Source organism: Acipenser ruthenus, chromosome 26 (assembly GCF_902713425.1).
Source record: "Acipenser ruthenus chromosome 26, fAciRut3.2 maternal haplotype, whole genome shotgun sequence".
In the NCBI taxonomy this organism is placed as follows: Eukaryota; Metazoa; Chordata; class Actinopteri; order Acipenseriformes; family Acipenseridae; genus Acipenser; species Acipenser ruthenus.
The window spans coordinates 3,872,551-3,896,468 of record NC_081214.1 but is presented as its reverse complement, the minus strand read 5'-3'; the positions used below and the strand labels follow the sequence as shown (position 1 = coordinate 3,896,468).

Here is a 23,918-nt window from a genome sequence, read left to right as displayed (position 1 = left end):
TGTTGTGTGGATTTTTGTAATTCTGGATATTGCACTTTAAATATTGCTGGGAATGACCTGCGTTTGATACAAAATGGAATATTTTACAAGAAAAGTTGTTTCTAAAAAGGCTTAGATCGTATTAATTGAGGAACAGTTTTCTTTTATAATGGTGAAAATAACACTGAAAATATGAAATCTCATGTGCTTTTTGAGATAGAAGCTTTTGGAAAAATGTCTGCAGTACCCTCAGACAAGCTCCCCACAGTAAAAGCATAGCAAAGTGTAATAAAGTATGGTAGATGCATGGTAAAGCATAGGTAAGCATTGCAAATCCCACAGATGCATGGTTTGGTAAATGCAAATTATAAACATGTGAAAACTACAAAATGACCATGCAAATTTACAGTGGTAAACTTGCACATGCATTTAATAAACCCCTGCAGATAATTATACACTGCAGCTAATTCTTAACAACATAAAATACATTTTTGAGAAATGCCATCAGTCCAGAAGTCAGATGACACTGATAACACTGAACGTCTACTTCATAAATCAGAAACGTTTTCACATTATATTGCGGCGCGATTTCACAGGTCAGGAACTGGGTTAAAGCAACCTGCAATGGTGATGTAAATCATGAAAGCCACACCTGTTTTAATTCAACACAATAAAACAAATGCACGCTGTTAGATTCAAATTACATTTCCATTCAATAAACAGAGAAAAAATACTTCCGAAGCAAAACAAATCCGAGAAATACAAACAGAAGAAAATTAATTACACTGCAGCATAAAGGGTACTGGTCTTGCTTGGGTTGATATTATATCACAGTTTATACACTAAGTACTGACAGGGTGACTTAGTACTGTACTTAAGGTCTCTGAAATGGATTCAATGTCATGATAATCACTTGATCAGTCACAACCTGGCAACATAATGGCTAAGGTCAATACATGCATTTAATATAGATAGATAGATATTATATATAAATACTACTACACTAATAATAATAATAATAATAATAATAATAATAATAATAATAATAATAATAATAATAATAATAATAATAGATTAAATTGTCTTTTGTTTAATAACTGAAATGCATTTCCACTTGTTTTATTAAAATAACTGCACGTTGCACAGCATATTATTATTATTTCAAATGATGTGACACGCCCAGCACACTATACCAGTCGTACGCTATGCATGATTGAAATCCCAGGGATAATGTTCAGTTGGCCAGCTCCCTCTCTGCTTGGCTGTGCGCTTGCTAATGTTATTTGATTTGGACCAGCCTCCTTTCATGGGATGCCACGGGAATCTGACTGCTGACTGATTCCAGTTCTTCCGCGCTGAGGAAGCTGGCTCTTCGTTGTAAACCGCAGTCGGTGTTTTGTCAGATCACTTTGTCTGTCTCAGGCTCTTTCTGAGCTCCGGGTCTGGACGGTGAATGAGGTTGATGCTGCTGTGCTGCACCTGGAAGGACGAGCGTATGGGAGAGGAAGAAGGTGAGTTTTTTATCGGAAGATACTGTTATCAAAATCAGCGTGCCGTCTCGTGGTTTCTTCTTGCAGATCTGAGTGCGGCGAGATCAATGTCAATCGTGTGGCGCGTGCGGGATAGATGGTTGCAATGCGAGGTTCGCTGCTGTTCTGAAAGCGGGCACACCGGTACCCCTCGACTTATCAAATGCGTCTTAATTGCTATTTAATAAACCGATGAGAATAATTCCTTGCATTGCGTGTATTGTATATGCAATTGATTTATTGTATTTTTGGGGTTCAGCCTACACATGCGTCAGACTGCTTATACTGTTTTTTCCCCACGCCATGGTACCGCACCTGTGATAGTGATACTGGGATAATATATGAATAATAAAAGTTGCATATACTGGTGTTTCAATAGAGGTGTGTACATTACATTAATATATAATATATAAAGCCATGCGACCCCTGAAAAACGGGTATACCCTCCTCTCAAAAATACTAAAAACAACTTGCTGTACTTGAAAATCATTCGACATACCAATCATTCTTCAAGGTGGTTTTCTTAAGTAGTGATTGCGCACAGTACGAGTTTGGCTGCGTGTTTCCTTACATTTTATAGATAACTGAAGTAACACATTATTACTGGCTGTGGACTGCGGGGTACACGGTGTCGTACATTGGCGAGTTTGACTGGTACAGCTTGTCATGCACGCTGGACCTGTGCTCTTTTGCGGATGATGGAGGGCGCTTAACATCCGGTCATTATTATTTTACAGTAAGGTATTCGGTCCGCTTCAGGGTGCTGACAGACTGGTGCTTGAGAATTCGCTATCGAGTGTCTCGCACTGTTTCCGCTGTGGGCACGGACATTGTTAAGCCTCATTACCAATGCATTAGGGAGCTCTGGACTCGTGTTCAGTCTGAACAAGGTGCTGGTGCAGGAAGCAGCTATTCCTGAAATAAGTTAGTTAGATTCTATAAGATGGATGGTGTGTCCTCATCTCAGACCAATTATTTCAGTGGGGTTTTAAACAATCGATTCACTTTCAGTCTTAATCACATACTAGGTACACTTAGAACACAGACGTGATACCATCTCCATATTTAAAATGTATAATCTTTTGTTTATGTTGTTGCATATACAAGCTTCATACGTTTTTTTTGTTTGTTTTTTTAAATAAGCAGCAGTAGATAATGCTGTTCTACATTTACAACAAAACATATTGTTAGTTTTAAAGCCCCCTCTATTGCTTGGTGTTTGATCCATTTCTTCAATAATAATAATCAGCATCATATCCTAGACTGATGCATTAACAGTTTCTCGAGATCTCCAGCAGTGTTGTATGTAGTACACCCTCCCAGTATAATCTTAACATTATGCAAACAAACATGTTATAAGTGCTGGTTATAACAAGCTCAGGTGTGTCTTATTAAACTCATAGCAAAACCAGGAATGGAGCAAACTGCTATGCAATGAGAGTCTTATTTCCATCCATGCAGTTTATTTTATTTGTATATAAGAACAAAGATGGGAAAATGCAAAAGTAAAAACCATGCTGAAACATAGACCAATACGGCCTGCATTGCCCACAAGTATCTATTCCTGGATTCCGATCTGCCTTGTGAAGGTGTGGGCTCTTTTCTGAGGAATCTCACACAATTATGAATGTTGGAAATATTCTTATGCTTATAACCTCCTCCAGCTGCAGGTAGTAAGCAGAAGACTTGAAAGACGGAGGAAGTTTGTGTACCGTCAGCTGAAACGACCTTTATGGACTACAAACAAACCTGGACAGTCAGCTGGGGGTGCATTCTGCTGTAGTAGAGCAAGCAGTAACCCAGAACAAAAATATCAGTACAAAACTGAGAGTGCTGTGGGGACACAGCACCTTATTACTGGGTAATATACAGTGAAACACCTTTATAGAACTACTGGTTAATTGAATCAACAGCACTTTGTAATACAAATGCATTCCCTTTGTTATTCAAACAACCTAACTCTTGTTGAATCTGCTGCTTGATGAGATCCAAAGGAAGGTACAGTACAGTATACAAAACCTTTCACTGTTGTTTCTTTAGTGCAACCGATGGAAGACGGTGTAGATTTGATTGCAAAGCTGCGTGGCGTTACTGCAAGTAAAGAGTAGAGAAAAAAAAGCCCTGTTAGAAGTCGAAATATTTAAATAACATCAATGGACCTGTTGATTTGCTTTTTGAAATGCTAAACCGTGCGGAAATCTTGTTTTCTCCTGCACTTCTGAAAACTCACAACATCTGATGTAAATCTGAAGCTCAAGAAAGCCAATCAGTTCTACAGCTTTAAAGCTGCCATCTTATTTAACTTTCCCTGCGGGCACATCGTTTTGCACGCAAAAGGAGACAAATCCACATTTCCATTGAATGCGTCAGGGTCTATTGAATTGATTCTGTTTCCTGTTGCTCTTTATGCTTGTAAACCACAGTGATATAAAGCTTGTGTCTCGACTTAGCTATCAGTTCTGTGGTGCACAGCCCCCCTGAAACAAGCCTCTGCTTGGTATACCTATTGTGATATGTAGGCTGAATGCTATTTACTCGCATGTCATGTTTTGTGTGCGTTAAGCAGCAAAGCAAGCAGTGTTTCATTAGCAACACGTACTGGAAGAAGAATTTTAAGCAAGACCTAGGGCAATAGGAATGATTGTTTTGTAGAACCTTTGGAGAATTTGTACTTGATTCTCTTTCGTTTTCAAAATGGGTCCCTGGCGCACTGTATGAACTGTGCATGTATGTGATAGGTGGAGCATTTGTACACATCTAAATAGCTGTTACAACTGGTTTTACTTCGTTCTACTCTCATGTCAGCCAGCCTGTGACAAAGCATTGCCTGGATTGAATGCGCTGAGACGTAGAAGCAGAGATCAGGGTGAAAGTATCTCCGTTTTACTGGGATGTCGTTGAGCGCGATGCCATCAAAATGTACTTCACAGCGAATGGCTGCTACATGGCAAGCCCGAACTGAAGGCATTGTGACAGTAGGCGGGCTGAAACAGATCATCTGTTTAGGTGATGCGTTGGCTCGCTGTTAAATCGTTTTAATAGGCTTTGTGATTCGTGCTGATTGAAATGCAGGACACAGGGCTGGAGAGTTGAGGATGGGAGGGATACCAAGGTTTAGTATACTGCTGTCTGACACTTTACGACTGTTACAGTTCAATATGCTCTGTTCTCTGCACTACAGTCCAGTGCACACTGGATATCTCATACTGAATTGCTTTACAAAAGGAGACTGGAAACGTATACATTTCATCTTTTTGTATTGATCCTGCAGGTGTTTATCTCTCAAGGGGTGGTTTTTTTGACCCACTTATTAATATGGCAGGGATGGAAATATGACTCCTATTGCAAAGCACTTTCACCCACTCTAGGGTTTACTATGAGCTTGATTAGCCACAGTGCATAGGTAAAAAGCTCTGGTGTGTTCTGTTGAACTCATAGTAAAACCAGGAATGGATCAATGGCTATGCAGTGGGAGTCTTATTTCCAATTCAGATATGACTCCATATACAATTTAGAAGTTCTGTTTGTGGCACTGCAGCCTCTCTGGGTGAGTAGCTCCTTACCCAAAGGATAATCGGCAGTCAGTTAGTGTCTGTGCAGTACCGGCAGACTGCTTTTCCATGGGGCGGTACATGTGACCACACTTGAGAGACTGTATCTGCTTGTTTAAGGAGGCGTGTAATTTCTCATGAATTGATTATATCCCTTAAATGTATCTGGAAACGATACAGTATCTGAATTCATATTTAATAGAGGTTGAATACCTGTTACCTCTTTATGTCAACTCCCCGAAGACGTCGTACTCTTTCCATCGTAGTATCAAGATGGAATTTGATAGCCTTTCTTTCTCTGCTTTTAAAGATCGTATTTGAGAATTCCTAGATTACCTCCTGCCAATGCTTCTCCTTCTGTCCACACAAACGAATAGATATGACTTATTTATTCTGTTCTTCGATCTCTGTATGCGGCGGATTACATTTGAAACACACATTTTTATTCAGTTGTTTGTACATTGTCATTTGTTTTCATACATTGCAATTGTCTTATTTATTGTTTTGACCCCCTTGTAAATGAGGCCCTGGTCTCAATGGGTAAATAAATATACATGCAATTTTAATAGCCCTCCCTCCCTTCCTTTCTTTCTTTCTTTCTTTCTTTCTTTCTTTCCTCAGCAGGAGTACGTTTACCCGTGTGTGCGGGGTGCAGGCACAGCATTTATGACGACCAGTACCTCCAGGCACTCAACACAGACTGGCACACTGTCTGCTTCAGGTAGGAGCATGGGAACTTTCTTCCAGTGCTGCACTGGGCATGTTGAGGAAATGAAAGTGCTTCAAGGGCCAGTTTATCAGCTTCTGTCCCTTGAAGGTTGTCAGAAAAGGCGCTTTTTCATGGAGCTGCAAAGAGGTTTCTTGCAAGGTCAAGTAGACGTTTTGATTTCCATTACCATAGAAGATGGGCTTCTCTTTTAACGTCTTTGCATTAAAGTGGAAATCAGCCTTTGTAGTCTTTTAGTTTAGGGTGTGTGTTTAACCATTCCATCACTAATCCTATCATGTTAAGCATTGCTGAGTACTAAACAGTTATAATGGGATGCTAAGAAGTGTCCAGTTCTATATAACTCCTAAACCTGCTCTTGAATTCAAGCACTTCCTAGAACTTGAACCGAGTGTTAATGGAAGTATAAACCCGGGGGCATATAATAGTATTCTGGATTGGTTAAAGTCACGCCATGCACACGGAAATCTGTAGTTACCTAATCGTTTATAATCGTTTCCAGAAAGAGGAAAGCACTGTAACTTCCTGCATAATAACACTGAATACACCAAATGTATCTAATGCAAAATATATGTAGCTTATTTAATGCAGCTAGCCTGGTTTAATTCAGTATTTTAAGCTATGTCATGATTTATTGCCGATCCAGTTGTGAAACACCTTGGTAGGTGTGGCCTATCTTTCTTTGCTTGAGTTCTGTCCTCTGGTTGGAGCTAATTATGGATTCTATTAAACCCGTGACTGACTATGTAATATACTTTGTGTTATCTTTTTGTCTTGTCTTGATTTAATTTAAATTTGTGAAAGTAATTTTAAAATAGGTGTATAGCATTTTTCATTGATGTTTAAAAGTACCATACAAGGTCATTTGTGCTTGCTTTTTCAATGTCTCAGCCTTGTACAATTATTTAGTTTGTACGACTTCTTTTCATTCCGAAAGGTGTCAATCATAGTGAGTTCTAGTCCTGCACACGTAATCTATGTAAATAAGCAAAGGTGCTGTACAATAAGCCCTCGTATATGCGATTACTGTTCCTTTGTATCTCTGTGTGCCAGACGCTCAATTCCTGTTTTTCAATTCCAATTCCTTGTTTCAATCAATTCCTAATTCCAATTCCAGTCCATTTAATCCATTCCAACACATCGCTGATCAAAACTGCAATGAGCAGTATTCTGTTAAAACCAGCTTCTCACAGTGGCAACACATTACTTCAATTGAAATCACTCTTTGTCAGTTAAATTAGCTTCAAATGAAAGCTGCTGAACAACCACAACAATTAAGTCTCTAAAAATATCAATAAACTTTGCATGGGCGTTTGTTTCGATAACATACTGTGAGTGTTGGAAACTGGTTGCAATGAATGATGGTCAAATCTGTGCTTTTTTTGGCATGTATAGCGAGTCACAGCCAGCCAGCCCTTGAATCTAATTAAATCTCTTGCCTACACAAGCAGCTGATAGAGGAATTGTTTTATTAACCCCATTCATGTGTGCAGTAAAAACACAGTCCCTCTAATAGTGATGCTCCTCTGCATACCCGTAGCAAAGGCAGCCTAATGGAATTACTTGGTGGCATTCCCCTACACTGACATTTCTGTCTACTCTGTCTGAATCATTTCTGCAATGAAATTGCCTGAAATTGAGCGACAGTTTGAGGCAGTCTGATACTCTGCCAAGCACTCAGTTGGACCTTGTGTGTGGGCTACTGCAGCTTATTCCTAAAATGACGCTTGTTGTACACAATTGTCACAGTGGGGCGGTAAGAAAGGTGATGGGATATATTGGTTCTGATTGATTGTTTCATTTTGTGAACAAGGAAGCAGTGTTAAATTCAGATTGATCAGATTAGCATACAGTACAGTAATTTGCCGTTTCTGCTTTTTTGCTTGTTCCATTTGTGAAACGTTTTATAGCATGGGTTTGTGTCACTGGAATGGAAAATTGGAATTGAGTTGTTGAATTCAGCTTTGTATGACTGTAGTTATTGTTGGATATTAGGATAACTGGGCATTGTATAGGTGGTGGAAGAGGTGTTGCTAAAGCCATGTGACAACAGAAACCCTTTCCATTTTGGGTGGTGTATTCATTTAATGCTGTGTTTGTTCAGTATCTGTCAAATGTGGTCTGGGTTATTACAATCTTGATCCTGGCAATGGAAATCATCTGGCCCTTGTTCATTTGCTCTGGTTTCACTGAATCAATTCCAGCTTGCTTCCTCAGCCTTTATTAAAGCAATCAATGCTCTTCTTTCTTAGGCAATTGAAAAAGCAGGAATGATCTGCTGTAGCAGATGTTAACATGGCTAAGGGCAAACAGCTTTGTATTTTTGACAGTCCATTCATTCATAAATGAAATAGACAATTCATCATTGTGTTGCAGAAAACTGAAAAAAAAAAAAATGCTGCACCAACAAGTCCAGGAGGTGTATTTTAATGAACTGTACAGCACCAGGTGTTGGTACCATGAATCCCTGACATCTGTGTTCAGATCATTCCACTAGACCCCACTGTGTTTCTGGCCCTAAATGTATCTTTCCATCCCATCCTAGCACATGTTCTTTTGTCGTGACTGTAGCTGCAAGGTTAATAGCTGTACTGCATTCAACCAGCAGTGTATGTTTTCCTAAATCTCACTGCATTTAATCCACACAGTCGCCCATGGTTACACATTTGCAGGGTGCCGGAAGATCAGAACTTTCTCTCTGTCGGTCAGCTTTGAAACGGCATGCCTCATTTTACAGTCAAATGTGCGAGCTATCTTTGGAACTGGCTGGAGATCGTCTGTGACAGGCTGCAGCAGATTTGGAGGTGAAACAAATGAATCCCTTCATTCAGTGACTGTTATCCACACACACCTGTCTGTGAAAGTATATTGCCATCCCCAATACGACAAGAGCTCTGTACAGAGAAATGAAATCCCTCCTGCAATTAGAAGTGAATGGCTGGAGGTGGACTTTCAGAAGAAATGACTGAAATGTTGGGAACGAGAACAGACTGTTTGGCCTTTGGAGACCTTTGCCTTGCTAGCACACTGTTGGCCTCAAGGCAGTATCTAATTGTTTCATAACATAAGCCCAACTCTGTTACAACATCACCTGGTAAACTATTCCATGCACTCAATGACAAATGACATGGAAACCAGAGTTGTTAGTGATTTATAGTCCAGTTGTTACTATTTCATATTTATTAAGTCTGTTCCATGTGCACGTAAATGCTGTATGCATGCAGTCATTTCAGTGCATGCAGTCATTTCAGTACATGTAGTCATTTCAGTACATGCAGTCATTTCAGTACATGCAGTCATTTCAGTACATGCAGTCATTTCAGTACATGCAGTCATTTCAGTACATGTAGTCATTTCAGTACATGCAGTCATTTCAGTACATGCAGTCATTTCAGTAGGCTTCATATGACGTTAAGGCTCAACGTACTGCAGTTCTGTAGCATGTCAGCTTTTAAGAGCTTGAACATTCGAGTGGATGGCTCCAGACATAAAAAGAGCAAGCAGTTACTTTGTGGCCCACCTGTTACTGTATGTAATGAGGTTCCATAGAGTCTCTGCAAACACCATTGACACTGGTGTCCTGAGTTGTTTTGCCTTGCTTAATGGAGCATGTTGTGCCTTTTTAAAGCTGAAGCGGCTGTCTTCATGGAAGATCTGTATAACCCTGAATCGCTGCCTAATGCCCGGTACATAGCTTGTCTGATGAACAATTGCTTTTGACTTTGCCATGTTCTCCAACAGTTCAGCCTCCTGATAGTCTCAAATCTCCAGATTGAGAGACGTTATTCCAGTGGTCACCAACGCACAGAGGGAAACGGATTTCAATTCCCAGCAAGTCAGATAGACGTGCTTTATTTCACCTGGCTATTGTTCCTTTTGCCTCTGTTACCTGTAAAAAGCAGAACTTCATGTCTACCTGTGGTTGCCTTTTCTTAGTATAGTGCTGTACCTGTAGATTTGCATATGGCTGCCAGGAATGTATTGTACTTTCAAAGTGACCGGCTTGCTCAAGGAATGAAAAAATGCTTTGACTTGGAGTGCTCAGTACACTGTCCATAGTATACACAAGAGGGAAACTGAAATTGGAGATTTACAAGGGATCAGGACTTGGCGGTCAAGCCAGGAAACTAAACCCTTGCTGCAATCACATTGGAAATTCAGGAAAAAGGGGTCAATTCTGTGTTTTTCAATTTTAATTCCTTTTTAAAATCAATTTCCAATTCCCATTTCCTTTTATCGGAATTGGTAATTGATTTTAAAAAACTTGAATTGCAACTACAAAAAAAATTGACCCCAACCCTGTTCATAACCTTATTTTATTAATCTGAACAGTGGTGGCATTTAGATCCTCCACTGCTGTTTCTATCAGTTGAATAGACCCCTGTATATATTGGGTCTTCACCATGCTGCTGATACAGAGCAGTCCGTGGTACTGGGGGATCATGCAGCCGTGCTCTGGTGCCAGTCTGTCTTTGAGCTTAGAGCTTAATGTGGCAGCCTGTTATTTTGAAGGAAAGCAAATGATGGTACAGTATGTCATTAGACATAATGATGACACTGCGATCTCTCTTTTTTTTTTTTTTGATGAATTTTTTTTTTAATGGATGGAGACCACGGATCACATTAGTTTACTGTAAAGCTACGTCTTAGTTGGTGCTTATCTTGGCGAGAGCCGAGTTCAAATCAGCATGACGTTTTAACATCTACTCTCATGTAATGGAAATCATGACAGTTGAGGCGGAGTGCATTGGAAATGAGATTCCTTTGAAGTTTACTGTGTCCTTGTCGGTGCTGCAGCTGTAATTTAGTCAAACCTGAATTAAACCACCTGTCTAACATGCCTCATCTATAGTGATGAACTGTCCCTGTTAAAGTGGGCAAGTGGCCCCCTGAAATAGAAATGTTTATATTGGTGTTTAATCAGACTTGTTATATCGTCTGCACGAATACAGTATTCTTTTACTGCTATCCATGGCTCTTGAGACTTGATCTCTATTTTCTACAGGAGCCCTGGATAGTGGTTGCAGACTGCTCTACTGATTTGAGTGGGGTTCAAACCAGCGTCTAGAGAGCAATTCAATGGGAGCCACTGACCGTGCAGTGGTATAATATCAAAGAGTTGTTGATGCCGTTAGGTACAGTATCAAGCTTTCCTCTTGCTGTCAGCATATTGGTGACTTATACAGCATAAAAGGGTTGTTAACATTCTTGAATTACAGCATCTGAAACTTGGTTAAGACAGCTTATCCACTGCACTTTGTGCAATAATTCCTTGCTGCTTTGAGTATTAGGAGTGATTTAGGTAGGAGGATGGTGACAGACGCTGTGTTGTCTATGGGGAAAACACCCTCTGTCATTAATCACACCCTTTCCCCCAAAATGACAGCTAACTCAATGCAGTCTTAATAGTCTCATTTAACCTAAATGTATTTTTCTTTTAAAGTCAATATTTTCTCCGTGCAGAGATGTACTGCATCGAATAAGATCAACATAATGTGGAACTAACGGACCTATTTAACTAATGATCTGTTGGGGGGGGGATCTACAGTTGAATGAGTTTTTAACTGTTCCCTAAACTTACACTTTCAGTTCTTTTAAAAGTGTCTTCTGTGTCTTTGTTGCATTAAATGCAAGCTGAGTTTGCAAAGTGTGGGAATTTTCAACCAGATCTGTGGGAAGGAAGCAGGCTGAGAGGTTTCTATTTTAAGCTTTGCCCCTTCATGGCTCCAGGCTTTGGCTGAACTTGGGGGAATTCAGCATGGGCTTCTCAGCAGTTGTTCAAAGCACCGAAACCAAATACCCTAATACAGTAACTTTGGGAAAAAAACACACACACATTCAATGAAAACTTTGTCTTGCTGTAATTTTATGTTTTATAAAAAGGAAAGGGTATGTATTTTATATTTTTCAAGCAGTAAAGCATAACCATGTGAGTTGTGGGAGACACAGCGATTAGAAGGTAGAAGTAAGTTCCACAGGCAGCCTTTGAATCACATGGTTAGAATGGCAATCCATTGCAGTACCATGGCACCACACTGTGTCTCAGTAATTTCCACATGTGTGTTTCCACTCAGTGAGCCGTGTGTCCCTGTGATGAGGTGTGAGCAACAGGAAACGGAGACAGTGCATCACTGCATTCCGCAGCATGTGATGGTTCAGGCAGTCTGTTATCCAGAAGTGGCATCTACCACTGCATAGTCTAACATGTGCAGTGATGTTGTTTCTGCTGTAGTTTTAAATGACTTCTCTACTTGGACAAATTCATGTGCTGTATTCTAATGAGAACATCTGAATCTGTAAAATACATATTCCTATACACTGCCATGCCTCCAGTCCTGTTTGTCATAGAGCCTCACTTTTGAGCAGTGGTCCCCAAATTCAGCAAAAGCTAGCCAGCTAGGATAAAAAGAAAGAGTGTCTGTCTGACAATTATAACCCTTCGCTAACCTCAAATTAAAAAGCAAAACTAGTAGCAACAGGATCGGTTCCTTTATTTCAAAGGGCTAGCCTTTCAAAGGGATGCACTTCCTGCAATGTACTCATTGAGGTTCTGGGGCTTGCAAGTGCTCTTTGAAAACCTCTGCAATCAAGAAGTTCAGTAATTGTATAGCCTTCGGAGAGACCTTTACACCGGGATTTTAAGGAAACAGACGGATTACAATGGAGAAGCTGCCTCTGAAATACAGGTACAAATACAGTACTATAATCCAAATGTCACCAACAGTGGGGGTTTCCTCACAGAGCTCTCGCTGCCTGGGATTGTAGACAGAAGGTGCTTTTATGTTGCATTTGTGGCCGTTGTACCTAAAGACAAATAGTTTTACCTAAATGCATTTTTTGATAATTGCTATTTTGTTACTTTTTTAATAACTTGCAATCTGGGATTTTGTTTTTAATTTTCACTTTATTTTAGTGACCAATAAAGTGCTGTTGGAAATGAACTCTTTACTGTCCTGGGTGTGTTCCCATACCTGTTTTAATGCCTGTTTTCTCAATCTCAAATATATTGGACACAGTGCAGCAAAGGGTTAATGAGGTTATGTTATTTAATGTAAATAACTGTCCAATAATATAAAATTACATATATAATATAATATAAAAATGAGGTTCACACCAGCTTTGCTATTAAAGGATACATAAGGACTTTATTTTATTGTGTTACTACAACTGTTTACGTAAGGTGTGTGTGTGTGTGTGTGTGTGTGTGTGTGTTTTTTTAATTTGACGACTTTTTTAAAATGCCCTGCCTCAAAATGGCTTCACATGTACATGCATGGACCTCTCAGAACTACATTTCCCATCAGCCTCCTGCTCACTGGTAAATTCATCTTGGTTACATATGTGAGCAGGAGGATGATGGGAAATGTAGTTCTGAGGTCCATGCGGGTACATGTGAAGCCATCTTGAGGCAGGGAATGCAATTTAAAAGTTTAAAAAAGTGGTCAGAATGTCCTTATGTACCCTTTTAATGTGAAGTATTACAATTTGAAGTAGTTGGTTTCACATGTATGTTGTTAGTATCTTCTACACTCCAACAATAGCAGCACGCAATAATTTCCTCCCTGTTTGCTTCCTAAAATGATGTTTTTTTTTTCAAATGGGAGTAGGATTGAGCCCCAGGGTGTGGGGGTGGGGGGAATAATTGAAACAGCCATTTCTTCCAGCCAAGGAAGCTGTGCGGCTAACGCAGGAAATAGTGTCGAAAAAAAGTTTCCCAATAGTGTGTCACAAGTTAAACCTGAGGAGATACAGCACACAGCCTGCGAGTTTCATTTACTGTGCGATGTTTTAGAAAAGTCTCTGCTGTTTTCGGAACTGGCAGACAAATCCATTTCCTGAAGTGGCATGCTGCTGTACAAAGAAACATGTCAAGAAGGGATCAGCGGTACAGAAATCAGACAAAGGGGAAATCGTAAGTTAAGCAAGTAGTATTTGTTCTAAACAACAAAAACAACCGAGGAAGGAAAAGGGGGGGGATGGGGGGGGCTGCATAGTAATATTTATGATTCAACTTTAGCCTTGGCTGAGGCTCAGTCAACAATTGCTTATTGCATGTGTTTATAACTCCTTGTTTGCTTATTCAAACTTTACACCTGGATCACACATTATGCGGTACGGTATGTAAATGTCTCTTTGGAGAGCTTCTAGTTACTGTAAAGCAGAAAATTGAAGCAATATATTTCAGTTCTGGAAAAAAAATTAAACATACAGTACTGTAACAAAAACGAAATGCAAAAGTAAAGAAAAAAAACTAAATGTGTTTTCCTTTGATTTAATTGAGAGGAATCACGCTGCAAAGTATTATCTGTAAATAGGCTACTGTGTTGCAAGTTGTTGGTTTATTTTTTTTCACAGTCAGCTTGAAAGTGTTATTTTGGTTTTAACAATACCTTAGACTGTTATTACACTTAAGTTGTGTTTTGACTTTTATGCAGTATGCTTTGAAATGCTGCTTTTTAAGATGCAGCAAAGCATTCGTTGATAGAGGACGATACTGGGGTTGCCAAGTTTGAAAGTTAGCGTCTCTTTGCTATTAAGAGAAACAGTAGTCTGTTCAGGAAGGAGAAGAGACTGAAGCTGAGACAATGTTTAGCAGCCACAGCGATTTGCAGTTTAAAGTTGTGTTCCGTATGTGCGTGTGTTACATTGTTATTTGTGGAAGCGGTACAGTACAACCACCTCCCATAACACTGTGACTAGGGTGTAACGCAACCATGACCACATTCGTTTTCCCCAGACTACATTAATGTTGAAGTGGGGTCTGGTCTTCAGAATGGCCCAAGCCACCAATTTGAACACTTTTTCCTCATGAAACATTTGTATATTATACATGCTCAGATACAGAAGCACCTACCAACCAAGCACCTATTATCAGCCCTTCATCAAAGTCTGTTGGCCTTGCCTTCTGTGATTGGAACACGGGAACATCAGCTTTTATCTAATGCAGCATGGAGAAATGTCAGGAATGCTATTTGCATAACAAATTAATCAGTATAAGAAACGAAGCTGGTGCACAGATGTGGCCAAGCAAAATGATTAATTAGGGGATAAAGATTGACTTGTAGTGTGACCCTGGCAGGAACTGAATCAATAAAGCTAGCACCATGTCAGGCAGTGAGCATGTTATGTCTGCTATATTTTGTAATGCAAGTGGTTTACAATAAAGCAATTAAATGCGTGTCAGTAAAAGACACCATTCTTTATAGTTATAACAACAAGTATAGTGTTGTTTTCATAGTGTGATCAGACTGAGCAATAAAAATAACTACGCCCGGAGGAAAGAAAAATATAGCACATTGTTTGGGTAAACCAGGTTATACCAAAAAAAAAAACCATAAGCGGAAGCAATGTTAAATAAAGAAGGATTCAAAAAAATCTTTCCATTCGCTGGGCTAACTGATGCGATTATACCTCAGCTCTGCTTATTTTGTTCAATTCAGACTGAAAAAAAAAGCTTTAGATGAAGAGATACTGGTGGAGGGTGTCTGAAAATATATACAAAACATGAAAATGAAGGCAAAAGCCAGGGCTGCTTTCTGTGAATAGCTAAGCAGCCTGTCTTTCCAAGGGCTGTTTGATTAAAGGCTGGGTTAAGTGGCCTTGCTTTCAGGTGATTAAGCAGAGGCAGATCTGGGAGGGAATCCAGACAGCTAGAGCAAGCTCTCTTAGGGCTGAATGAAGTGTGGCAGAAATGCGCTCACAATGCTGTTCTAGCAGGACCAGTGGATGCATTAGGAACGGCGGGGTTTGTAATTCTGATTTAGGGCTTTAGTTTTGCGCAGCCACGCTGCAGGAGCAATGCTGCTGCCTGTCCACCAACAGCACATTCCATGAAGAAAACAGAACTTCAATTACTCACATTATTTGTGCTTTCGAAAAAAAAAAGTGTTTTCTCATAAGATGTTAAAAATGTTGTTGAGTTTGCTCATTTTCCGATGTACAGAGCTCTCTAAAACATCAGTTGCTGAGGGGAGGGGAGAGAATGACAGATGCACTGGTGATTGTGGTCTGACTATAAGCATGCTGTCCGTGGCTATATCTCTGTGGATTAAAAATAACTCGAGGCTTGTAAACTAATGTTGCCTTACTCAAACAGGAAATTACCAGTAGTCTGCTTTTTATTAAGCTGTTTCAGTGATTGTCTTCTAGCCTTTTGGGCAGGTTTTAAAGGAGGATTCTGCAAATAGACACTGCAGTCTTTGGTAAATGGACCGTTTAGCCCTGCTGTCATAGAGACATGTGAATTTCATGATATTCCAGTTATGCTGACGCTAATGTTCTCCTCTTAATGGTTTGTAATTAATTTAATATTGACGAGGAGAACTACTGTAAAAAAACCTTTATATATTTTGTAGCACTTTCCAAAATTCAGCATAAATGTTTGTGCTACAGGCAGGACAGTCGAGCAGTTGTATTAGTATACAGCAGAGCTATCAACGAATGAACTGCATTTATTTGGTTTAAGGCATTGTGACTAATCCATAGAACAATGTACAGCAAACAGACATCAATGAATTATATAGAAGTTTGGTTTGAAATTGAGCCTAATTCTTGGACACTGCAGCTTTAAGCTTTAGAAGCTTAATGTGCAGCACATGGGAGGGATTGAAAATGATTTAAAATTCTGCCTGCATCGTTTCAGTTGCATTGCAGCCTGACTAGCGTGCATGAGATGATGCAATTAACATAGCATTCGTGAATGATCTGTACAGCCGGGGTTGTGACCCTCCTGTATATGTAGCCTCCTTCTGAAAAATAAACAAGCTGTGGGTGGACCACTGAAGAATTGGGGTTTGGCCTGAAGTGAGTTTTTCCATAATGTTGTTATACCACAGCCCAGAACCATGGGGACCGGTCTGTTAATCTGCACAGTTCTTTTTTTTTTTTTTTTAATGGATTAGCATCCCCCTCCCTTGCCAGTGTGATGGGATTGCCTGACTAGGAAGGCACAGGAATGCGAATGCTTTCAGTCCCGAGCTCTTTCATCTCCACTTCACTTCAGGGGTGTCGTGCTTATGTACTGCTTTTATTTCCTTTCCACTGTGCTAAATACAGACTTGCAAAGCTTTTAATCATGTCCATGTGTACAAAAGGTCCTTTTAAAAGCAAATGGAAAATATGATCCGCGTTCGATTAAAAAGTCACCAGTTAACAAAAAACTTTGTTTTGCTTCCCAAACTGTTTAGAGAAATCGAATTTATATGTAATACAGCTCGTAGCTGTCATGGAAGAAGTGTCCCTACCTGTTGGGGGAGAGAATTCAATTCATGAATGCTGTTGTTCAACACAAATGAAATCCAGTCCAAACCCCGCAAATCCTTAACATTAATTCAAGCATCATTGTATTGTGCTGCGTCACCAAACACTCAAACATTTTCATTTTGGGGGGTGGGGGGGGATGGAATAGGCTGCAGTGGCTTTTGTTGGCTTGCATTCTCTCCCTGCTAACTTCCCATCTGTTCCTGGCCTATGTGGGAGTGCTGGAACATTTCTGCATGCTGCAATTGTGCTTTTTAGGGTCTGTTTAGACACACACCCCTCCTCCCCCAGATTCCTGGTGTGTGTTGTGCTATTTCAACCCATCATACACTTAAACATGAACATATATTTCAAATCCTACAGTAACAACAACGCCGCCTTCCAATAGCAATTTAGAGCCCTTCTTTCTCTGTGTACCATGAAATACAAACTGTGCAACAAACCTAAAAAGACAAGTGCTTTGTAAATCTGATTCAGTTTGCAGGTCTCATCTCTCAAGTAGCTGATGTTCAGGGCACTGCATTACCCCAGCATTTCTTATTTCCTATATCTGTGTTTATATGCATTGTGAGGGACAGAGCCTACATTTCAATAGGTGTGGAAAACCACAATCGTGTTTGGTTTGTATTGGAAAGTGTGCTTTATTCAGGAGCCTCCCTGCCACAAAATTTCACAATCAGGGCCATCAATAACATGAAAGCCTAGAGCAGCATTACCATCCTGTTTATGCTCCTGTAAAAGTGTAAGGTTGGCATACAGATGGGCAGGTGCCCTCCACCCCCTTCTAATACGTTCAATAGATTGTGCTAAAGGATGTCCAGACCAATCAAAGTTGAGTAAGCGGTTCTCTTGTGAAAAAGTGTGACATAACGACAAACACTCAATAATGTCTGATAAAGGTGCTTAGAAAGTTTAATCACAATTGCACACATTTTTGTCTTCCTGCATGCATCTCGTAACAGTTTTGCTCAAAGCTGCCCGTTTCGAAAACTGCACAGTGCACACAGCAGGGCATTTTCAAGGTTTAAATCTGCTGAAGCAGCATTTGTTGCAGATGCTCCTCCCTGATTGGGGCTTCTGTTCCCTGGGTGGATTCAAACGGACCAATCGGAGGGGACATGCAAAAAATGAAGTAATGTTTCTCTCTGCAAAGGAATGACATCACCCCTCATTTTAATTCACTGCGTGCTCGAGGGGCAGATGATTTATTTGAGTGTGTTGGCAGACAGTGAGCACACACACAATGGATTCTGTGCTACTAGAAACCCTGGGGGCTGTGCCAGCTTCCTGTGAGATGCCATTCATAAGCCAGGAGCCTGTTCAAAACTTATTTGCCACCATGTACAGCGTCCAGTACTGCAGTTTCTGTAACATTTAACAGGAAATCCCCAGTGATGCTTTACTGGATATAGGAGATTTCAAAAGAGATTTCGAATGCTATGTCATTTACATATGAATGCTCATATTAAAGTATTGCAGTAAACAAAACTGGTAGATAATAATAATAATAAAAACTGTGAAAAAAAATATTGATTTTGTAAAGGATTCCTGTACACGTATTTCATTCTGTACTGTAGATTTTACAGATGTGGTTTCAGGCAGTCGGAGATTATTATACCACGACTCTCTTCTTGTGTTCCAGCACCCCCTTTGCTAATTGTAACATGGCTGAAATACATTGGGAAATGCTGCAGGTGCACAGCAGATGGCGCTTGGCATTGATACAGTGGCTACATAGCAGACCACATGAAGTCCCATGGCAGTCTGAGACACTGTCTGTGTTGACTGGGCAGTAGCAGGGATAATGAGCAGGGTTCAGGGAGCGCATCTGTGATTTATGTAGAGGGGATTCGCTTGTCAGCGTTCTGCTAATTTTGACGTAAAAATGACTGAATGAATAAGCTGGACTCCCAGACCCCTGTTCAGTTTTGTATTATTATTTCCTGTTATTATTTAGTAGCTATACCCTGTGCTTCAGGCACTGCTTTACCCCTCTGTCTTGTCAGCACAGGAGTTGCAGGTCTCTCTGCACTCCCTGCTAGAACTTTTTCACTGACCTTCACGCTTCAGCTGTGGTGAGGCAGTCAGTGACAGCATCAGAGAGCTGGCACATGTGTGAGGCAATGGAAAGACTTCTATAGAACAGAACAGCAGCCAGGTGAGATTGCTACATGCTAAGGTGAATGTACAATGACTGCTAGATTAACTCATCTGAGCGTTTTCATTTACACAGCGTTGGGGCTGTAATTAAAAGAAGTCACTGTATTGCAGGTGAACACCTGCCGACTGGAAGCCACACTCTGTTTTAAAATGCACAAGGCTTCCCAGCCATTAATTCTGTGATAATGGCCTTGTGAACAACATTTTTTTTAGCTGATTTAATTACATAGTGATTACCAGGACACGTTGATAGTTGCACAGGCTTATTCCTTGGTTATGTGTGAAATCTAAAATTCTACTGGTTTGTTGTCGATCCCCTGTGTTTGTTTTTCTTTTGTTTTAAAACAATTAAATAAAAATAATTGCAGGGACTTTTCTGTTTGGTCTTGGGGACTGTGGCCTGGAGGTTTGCGATCATGTGCCTGTGTTTCACAAGGAGTCTTGTAGGGATGTAAACACATGAAGAAATATTCCTACCCCTTGTGTGGAAAGTACCATTTGTTCCTTTGCTGATGTGTTGTTCACTGTCCAGAGGGTAGGCTATTGTTTGTAACCAGCAGCTCCAATTATTTCTGATAAGGAAATGAATTCCCCTGTTTAAATATCCGGTCACAGAGGTTGGAAACGGTGTCACATGTAAGCCACGTGTTCACGGCTGTGAGTTCACAGGAAGTACAATCCCCAGTCATGTCTGGAGCCACGGAAAGAGATATTGCCACGTTTCCCAGGTTCAAAGCCAATACTCCATCCCGGTTTACCCATCAGTGCTGCTGACATTTATCATTCGTGTTTCTTTTTTTCAGAAAGAATAAAAATGTAGGGCTTTTAATAATTACAGAAGGTTTACAGCAGAAACTGTTATATTTTATAAGAGTAGCCAAGTTATTGTATCACATTTCTCAATAGCGATCGATTAGTGTTATTTTGACAACCCTCAGCAGCTGTGTATCGTTTCATGCTAGGACATTCTTGTACATTTTCCTGGTTAAGGAACGAAAAAAAATAACTGAAATGAATGTTATTGGTTTTGATTCTAAGACTCTGCTTCATGTGCATTTCAATCATGACCTCCAGGCTCCATAGGTCTTTAGTGAAATCTTAATGTTATAGTATTTTCAAGCAAGAGGGCTGCCATTCATGTTGCCTGAAATGGTTTTTGTTGCCCATTCAGATGTGCCAAGGTTATTAAAATCAGACATCTAACCGTGCATGTGAGTCTCTTTAGTGCATTCATGTCTTTATGTAGCGCCGGGGAGAAGCCTATTTTATCCAATTGAATGCACCCATTTAATAACTAATATCTTGGAAATGATTGACCCATCGTGTTGCTAGGGACCAGGTTTATTATGAAAAGGGTTTAGTTCTTATAGACCTGATCGGATTGCTCTTAACAGCTGATCATTTTAAAGGACTGCTGCATTGAGGGTTGACACGTGAAGACAGGAATCTGGTCTGGTGCACTCTGTCTGGGTGAGTTGGGGTCAGGGTGAATGGGAGACTCTGGGTAGGAGCTGACTGACCTTGTAGGGGTATCTGCTTCCACTTATCTTGCCCTTTTTATACCTATACTCCAACGCTGATTGAAAACTAAGAAGGTGGACCCCAAACATCTCTACCTTTTGCCCGAGACATTTTACTGTATGTTTTGAGCTCAAGTCCACAGGAAAACAATGGGTTATTGTTCAGTGCTTCAGACCCCACCCCCTTCAGCAGAGTAGACAGTCGTTTTAAATTAACTCAGAGAGAGAGAGAGAGAGAGAGATGAGAGAGCTTACACATTTGAAAAGTTGTAACCTGCATACAGTGTTAACCAAAAGGAAGCCAATGTTGCCATTGTTTTAGGATTCTACAGTAATAAGCTGGAACAAAACAAATAGGAAGTTTGCACCTTCTGAGCTATCTTTTCATTTGCTGCACGAATCGAGTATTGCATATTTTGCGCTCTTGTTCCAAAAAATGAAGTTTATCATTAAACAAATGCAGCATCTCAATATTTTCAGGGGGCATTACTGTACATACCCTATAGGCTAGATTCTCAAAGCTATTTACTCCAAATCGTCATTAGTGCCATTTTTTCCGAATGGAAGAAACGCCAATTAAATGTCTAAAATGAATAGGAAGCAACTTAATACTTCATTCAAGCCCCTGAAATAAAAGCCTTTAGTAGCGTACAGTGTTTCCGGTTTGGTTACTTTATTGGGTGCGTTTCTCCTTTCTGAAAAACAATTATGCTAATGAAGAATTGGAGTAAGCGGCTTTGAGAGTATAGTTCATTTAGAACGTCGTAAAATAAAATGGATTTTGTGGGTCTGATTTAAAAAGCGGTCGATGGAAACACAGATACAGAGTTTTTAATATGATAGAAGTGGGTCAGGTTCTCTAGTTCCTGTGCAGCTGTTTTTAATCTATGTGGTTGTGGGGAGGGGGAGCAGTGGGATGTTAGAGATGCTGTTGTTTAGATAACGGAGGATGTTTGTGTTCATGGTGGACACCTCACTGTTTGAGAAGCTGACGTCATATCCTGATCCTTTCTCCCTCTACAGTCTCATCCCAGACTTGGGAATCAGCATAATAAATTTGCATCCCGATACAGATGTGTGCTGTCCTAGTCCAGTCCCTTAGGCAATTTTTGTTTAGACGAAACTGCAGATGTTGTTTACAGCAAACATTCAAAGCAGGAGGAGGAATTAGCGTTTCCAAGACTTGCACTAGAATAGTTACAACATGATTTTCTGTGGCACAAGAGAAGATGGAAATACCATTGATAGAGCGGTACTGCATTGCAACACTTATATATGCTGTATGTATATTGAAATACCAGTGGTACTTGATCACTGTGGTACAGTAATTGCAATGTGTCATGACCATGTGCATTATTTGTTTAAAAACCAAGTGGGTTTTCTTCAAGACCGTGTACTGCTATTCTTGGGGTATCCCATGGGCATTTGTATAAGATTTTCTGGGGTTTTCCGTGATTACCAGAAACTGCAGTCTGTCCAGGGTAGCTTTCCTGGGAAATCCCAAGATCTGCAGTAGAATATAAAGCTTACACACAGCTTTGCACAGCTGTGTTTGAGAGTGTGTCGGAGCGCTCGCAGGGTATGTTCATAGTTGGCCAGCCATGATCATTGCCGCACAAGGAAAAGAACAATAGGGGTGGTACCTCCCAGTTCTCAAATCACAGAGGTTTTTAATGATGCAGATCGTGGCTGTGCCAGACGCTTCCTCGGGGTGCTTCAAATGAGATCATTGGAGCCCATGTGTGGCACGTCGCAGTTTGCATTGCGTGAAACACTGCTGAACTGGGTCTGCTTTTGTTTTGTGTGTGTGTGTGTGTGTGTGTGTGTGAGGTAAAAGAGCAAAAGCCCACCTTGTCTTTTAAAATAAAACGTTCTAACTGAATTTTGTATTTAGCCAAAAAAAACTACAGCGAGATCTCCTGTTAGGTAACTGCAAAATGTGTGCAAACTATGGTTTCGTTGTAGTAATTGTTATAGAGTGTTGGTTTAATAATGAAATCCAGATTGCATCAAGTCTTCATGTGCAGAACAACATAATCCTTCATACATTACAATATGCTAGCGGTGGACGTTATCTAGGCTTACTTCCCCTTTATATTTATCATTATTAGGATCAGTGTCCTCTATGTGCATGCATAGTGTTGCTAAGTGGTACAGTATTCCCAAAGCTCTTCACATGCTAAAGGACAAGGTGTCACATGCTCACTGTACTGTTTGTGTAATTCTCTTATGACTGCAAGAAGTGTCAGATCCCAGTGTCATTTGGAGTTATGGTCTAATAAGTGCTCAGGTCAAAGCATGTGGAAAGCGTGCCACAGTTACCCCCCCCCCCCCCCCCCCCCCGCTGTCATTCAGTGTCCTTGACACGTTAACCCCCATTATTTCCACAATACCACTGGAACTGCATTGCCCCCCAACTGAGCCAATTAAATGAATTGGTAGAATTGGTCCAGCCTTGGTTGAACAGATAGCTTTAAAGAATAGCTGCCGGTTAGCTTGGATGTTGTAATTATCCGAATATTGGACATGTAATGGATTCGATTATGCAACAGAGCTGGTAATCGATTCATTTAGCTCTCCTTTCCAAGGTGATGTGCTGATGGTTTTTCAGACCCTGGTGTCTCTGCTGGGTGGAGGCTTTCTTTGCTTCTTTTGCCAGAGAAGAGTTAAGCTGCAGTGGAGAAAATAGAATTCTGCTTTATCTAGCTTTGGGCTTTATGATACTTTGTTGTGGTAAGGCAGTGAGTCCATTTGGTTCTAGAAGGGGATGTTGCTTTGGGAAATGAAAGCAGCCTGCAGTTCTTGAACTTGTAGGGTTTGGTTTCTGTAGTATTATAGGACAGTGCCACCTGCCAGTAAATAAGACTGCAGAGATGTTATTAGGGCTGTTCTAGTTATGCTGTATTTATTTGTGAATCTCCAGTGACCCTGGTGTAATGCATCGGATCCTTTTTTCGATATCATAGTTTGTGTAACAATCAGCTGAATATACTGTAGCTGTTTACAGTATTTACCAGCAGCCTTTCTTAATTATCACCGACCGTGCTGGGCTGCAGAAGTTCATTAAACCCAGAATGCAGTGCTTAGGAACATTTCACTACCACGCTGACGATTGAAATGAGCTTGTGCCACATTTACATGGTAGCCTTGGTAAGATTTACAGTAATAACCGCTGCAATTTGCCCACAGGAAC

At 40.4% G+C, this 23,918-nt stretch overlaps 1 protein-coding gene across 3 annotated transcripts in view; it reads left to right on the top strand.

The window, feature by feature from the left end:
• Positions 1-1,185: 1,185 nt before the first annotated feature.
• LOC117430751 (LIM domain kinase 1-like) overlaps positions 1,186-23,918 on the top strand; it is a 41,316-nt gene continuing 18,583 nt past the window's right edge. Inside the window, exons 1-2 of one of the 3 annotated variants that reach the window (XM_059000955.1) lie at positions 1,186-1,490; positions 5,684-5,780. In XM_059000955.1, the coding sequence (XP_058856938.1) occupies positions 1,433-1,490; positions 5,684-5,780 (155 nt within the window). In that variant the 5' untranslated portion in view covers positions 1,186-1,432. Of the gene's footprint in view, positions 1,491-5,680; positions 5,781-13,506; positions 13,699-23,918 lie in introns of those variants that run through there. The other 2 variants (XM_059000954.1, XM_059000956.1) reach the window with 2 other exon arrangements.